A 5,000-nucleotide genomic window follows, 5' to 3' on the forward strand; every position below is an offset into this window, starting at 1 on the left:
TCCCTGTTCTGTCCTACTGTTGGCCTCCCATTAGGAAGGAGATCTCCCTGTTCTGTCCTACTGTTGGCCTCCCATTAGGAAGGAGATCTCCCTGTTCTGTCCTACTGTTGGCCTCCCATTAGGAAGGAGATCTCCCTGTTCTGTCCTACTGTTGGCCTCCCATTAGGAAGGAGATCTCCCTGTTCTGTCCTACTGTTGGCCTCCCATTAGGAAGGAGATCTCCCTGTTCTGTCCTACTGTTGGCCTCCCATTAGGAAGGAGATCTCCCTGTTCTGTCCTACTGTTGGCCTCCCATTAGGAAGGAGATCTCCCTGTTCTGTCCTACTGTTGGCCTCCCATTAGGAAGGAGATCTCCCTGTTCTGTCCTACTGTTGGCCTCCCATTAGGAAGGAGATCTCCCTGTTCTGTTCTACTGTTGGCCTCCCATTAGGAAGGAGATCTCCCTGTTCTGTCCTACTGTTGGCCTCCCATTAGGAAGGAGATCTCCCTGTTCTGTCCTACTGTTGGCATCCCATTAGGAAGGAGATCTCCCTGTTCTGTTCTACTGTTGGCCTCCCATTAGGAAGGAGATCTCCCTGTTCTGTCCTACTGTTGGCCTCCCATTAGGAAGGAGATCTCCCTGTTCTGTCCTACTGTTGGTCTCCCATTAGGAAGGAGATCTCCCTGTTCTGTCCTACTGTTGGCCTCCCATTAGGAAGGAGATCTCCCTGTTCTGTTCTACTGTTGGCCTCCCATTAGGAAGGAGATCTCCCTGTTCTGTCCTACTGTTGGCATCCCATTAGGAAGCAGGAATCTAAAGTTTGCTGACGCAAACACAGCCAGTAGAGGCCAATCAGCAGTTGTGTTTGTCTGTCTGTCTGTCTGTCTGTCTGTCTGTCTGTCTGTCTGTCTGTCTGTCTGTCTGTCTGTCTGTCTGTCTGTCTGTCTGTCAGGAGAAACCCCTGTTAGCCCAGTTAATAATGTGTATGATACTTACATAGTGGACTTTCAGTTTGTCTATGTTGCTCTTCATGGTAATTGATGTGTACTGAGCAGCATTACTCCATCCTAAAGTCATCCAGCCCATCAAGCAGAAACACATCACAGCCCTTGATAACACATCCATGGTCCTCAACCTCACGCTGAAGATCCCTCAAAGCTCAATAGTCCTCAATCGGTGTACGGAAACTTCAGTCAAAGGCCTTGACTTGAGTTGACTTAACGAGACCGCCTTGTATCTGACACTACCCAAGTCTTGTTCTTCTGTGTCTGTCTGACTGATGCTGAGGCTAAGACAGACAAGTATTTATATAGTTGAGGCAGAGGCAGAAACGATAGAGGTGTGAGGTTGTGGGTTCTCTGACTGAGCGAAGTTTCCTTTAAATCAAACACCAACACACGGCCGCTCAGTAACACCTTTCTTTGCAGCAGAGCATGGGGTCTTGGGTTGGAATCCCTAGGAAACAGGTAGTTATGACACGTTCTGGGGAAGTTCTTTGGTGATGTGGGTATGATGAGGGGGAAGAGGAGGAGAATCAGGAGAAGGTATGTGGGGAGGGGGATGTCTGGGTTGAAGTCATCTTAGAATGAACAGGTGAAGAGCTTTGTTGCGCCCCAAACGGCACACTATTCCCCTACATAGTACGCTACTTTTGACCAGAGGCATGACGGGCGGTTCGTGATTAGTGGTTCTGGCTGATCAACTAATGAAACTGTGGTGTTTCCTCTGACTGGCTTTGTAGTGAATGATGCATGGTTTGATGTAATACTGAAACTAACACCAAACTAACAGTCTTATGAGGTAATGCCATAACTGATATATTCCATCTGTTGGTCTCTGTAGGCATAGTTCTCTTTCATCATTGTAGGGCTGCCTCCCAAATGGCACCCTATTCCCTATGTAGTGCACTACTTTAGACCAGGACCCATAGGGGTAGTGCACTACTTTAGACTAGGGCCCATAGGGGTAGTGCACTACTTTAGACCAGGACCCATAGGGGTAGTGCACTACTTTAGACCAGGGCCCATAGGGGTAGTGCAGCCTAGGAACAGTGGGTTAACTGCCTTGTTGTACCTTGTCAGCTCGGGGATTTGATCTTGCAACCTTCCGGTTACTAGTCCAACGCTCTAACCACTAGGCTACGCTGCCGCCCCAGTACGTGGACACCTGCTCGTCCAACATCTCATTCCAAAATCATGGGCATTAATATGGAGTTGGTCCCCCCTTTTGCTGCTATAACTCTTCTGGGAAGGCTTTCCACTAGATGCTGGAACATTGCTGCGGGGACTTTCTTCCATTCAGCCACAAGAGCATTAGTGATATCGAGCACCTATGTTGGGCCCATTAGGCCTGGCTCGCAGTCGGCGTTCCAATTCATCCCAAAGGTGTTCGAGGGGGTTGAGGTCAGGGCTCTGTGCAGGCCAGTCGAGTTCTTCCACACCAATCTCGACACAAAACCATTTCTGTATGGAGCTCGCTTTGTGCACGGAGGCATTGTCTTGCTGAAACAGGAAACAGGATCGTCTAGAATGTCATTGTAGCGTTAAGATTTCCCTTCACAAGGGGCCCGAACCATGAAAAACAGGCCCAGACCATTATCCCTCCTCCACCAAACTTTACAGTTGGCACTATGCATTCGGACCGGTAGCGTTCTCCTGGCATCCGGCAAACTCAAATTCGTCCGTCGGACTGCCAGATGGTGAAGCATGATTCATCACTCCAGAGAACGTGTTTCCACTGGTGGCGAGCTTTACACCACTCCAGCCGACGCTTGGCATTGCGCATGGTGATCTTATGCTTGTGTGCGGCTGGTTGGCCATGGAAACCCATTTCATGAAGCTCCCGACAAAAAGTTATTGTGCTGACGTTGCTCCCAGAAGCAGTTTGGAACTCGGTAGTGAGTGTTGCATCTCAGCACTCGGTGGTCCTGTTCTGTGGGCTTGTGTGGCCTACCACTTTGCGGCTTAGCCGTTGTTGCTCCTAGACGTTTCCACTTCACTACAACAGCACTTCCAGTTGACCGGGGCAGCTCTTGCAGGACAGTCATTTGACGAACTGACTTGTTGGAAAGTTGACATCCTATGATGGTGCCATGTTGAAAGTCACTGAGCTCTTCAGTAAGGCCATTCTACTACAAATGTTTGTCAATGGAGATCACATGGCTGTGTGCTAGATTTTATACACCTGTCAGCAACTGGTGTGGCTGAAATAGCCGAATCCACTAATTTGAAAAGATGTCCACATACTTTTGTATATATAGTGTACATACATATGATGTAAAATGCACATAGACGTTTCAATATTTAGAGAATATTCATCAATATTCCCAAGAAAACGTCATTCATTCAGTGCAGGATTTCCATTGACTGTAAACCAGCTATATCCTATCTATTTTATTATCATCAACTATAGTTTATATATCGTTCATATTTTACCACTTTATTTATTATGAATGGGGAAAGAAAATCTACTTTTTCTTGGTATTTATTGCTATCTAGGCCAAAGTTCATTCATTGTGTCTGCTGGCATTACAGAGGCACAGAAAACAGAGCAGTGGAGAATGTCTCTCTCTCTCGCTGTCTCTCTCTGTCTCTCTCTCTCACTCTCTCTGTCTCTCTCTCTCTCTCTCTCTCTCTCTCTCTCTCTCTCTCTCTCTCTCTCTCTCTGTCTCTCTCTCTCACTCTCTCTGTTTCTCTCTCTCTCTCTCTCTCTCTCTCTCTGTCTCTCTCTCTCTCTCTCTCTCTCTCTCTCTCTCTCTCTCTGTCTCTCTCTCTCTCTCTCTGTCTCTCTCTCCCTCCCTCTCTATCTCACTCTCTCTCTCTGTCTCTCTCTCCCTCTCTATCTCACTCTCTCTGTTTCTCTCTCTCCCTGTATCTCACTGTCTCTCTCTCTCTCTATCTCTCTCTGTCTCTCTCTCCCTCTCTATCTCACTGTCTCTCTCTGTCTCTCTCTCCCTCTCTATCTACTCTCTCTGTTTCTCTCTCTCCCTGTATCTCACTGTCTCTCTCTCTCAATTCAATTCAATTCAATTCAAGGGGCTTTATTGGCATGGGAAACATGTGTTAACATTGCCAAAGCAAGTGAGGTAGATATTATACAAAAGTGAAATAAACAATACAAATTAACAGTAAACATTACACATACAGAAGTTTCAAAACAATAAAGACATTACAAATGTTATATTATATATATACAGTGTTGTAACAATGTACAAATGGTTAAAGCACACAAGTTAAAATAAATAAGCATAAATATGGGTTGTATTTACAATGGTGTTTGTTCTTCACTGGTTGCCCTTTTCTTGTGGCAACAGGTCACAAATCTTGCTGCTGTGATGGCACACTGTGGAATTTCTCCCAGTAGATATGGGAGTTTATCAAAATTGGATTTGTTTTCAAATTCTTTGTGGATCTGTGTAATCTGAGGGAAATATGTCTCTCTAATATGGTCATACATTGGGCAGGAGGTTAGGAAGTGCAGCTCAGTTTCCACCTCATTTTGTGGGCAGTGTGCACATAGCCTGTCTTCTCTTGAGAGCCATGTCTGCCTACGGCGGCCTTTCTCAATAGCAAGGCTATGCTCACTGAGTCTGTACATAGTCAAAGCTTTCCTTAAGTTTGGGTCAGTCACAGTGGTCAGGTATTCTGCCACTGTGTACTCTCTGTTTAGGGCCAAATAGCATTCTAGTTTGCTCTGTTTTTTTGTTAATTCTTTCCAATGTGTCAAGTAATTATCTTTTTGTTTTCTCATGATTTGGTTGGGTCTAATTGTGCTGTTGTCCTGGGGCTCTGTGGGGTGTGTTTGTGTTTGTGAACAGAGCCCTAGGACCAGCTTGCTTAGGGGACTCTTCTCCAGGTTCATCTCTCTGTAGGTGATGGCTTTGTTATGGAAGGTTTGGGAATCGCTTCCTTTTAGGTGGTTGTAGAATTTAACGAATTTTATTTTATTTCTCTCTCTATCTCTCTCTGTCTCTCTCTCTCTCTCTATCTCTCTCTGTTTCTCTCTCTCCCTGTATCTCACT

The 5,000-nt window shown here is 46.0% G+C and overlaps 1 protein-coding gene across 1 annotated transcript in view; it reads right to left on the reverse strand.

Annotated features, from left to right (window-relative positions):
• Window positions 1-1,105, reverse strand: part of LOC120049426 (interferon gamma 1-like) — a 4,188-nt gene extending 3,083 nt beyond the window's left edge. Inside the window, exon 1 of the mRNA XM_038995694.1 lies at window positions 977-1,105. Coding sequence (XP_038851622.1) covers window positions 977-1,105 — 129 coding nt within the window. The remainder of the gene's footprint in view (window positions 1-976) is intronic.
• Between the last annotated feature and the right edge of the window lie 3,895 nt (window positions 1,106-5,000).

Source organism: Salvelinus namaycush, chromosome 6 (genome assembly GCF_016432855.1).
Source record: "Salvelinus namaycush isolate Seneca chromosome 6, SaNama_1.0, whole genome shotgun sequence".
Lineage (NCBI taxonomy): Eukaryota > Metazoa > Chordata > Actinopteri > Salmoniformes > Salmonidae > Salvelinus > Salvelinus namaycush.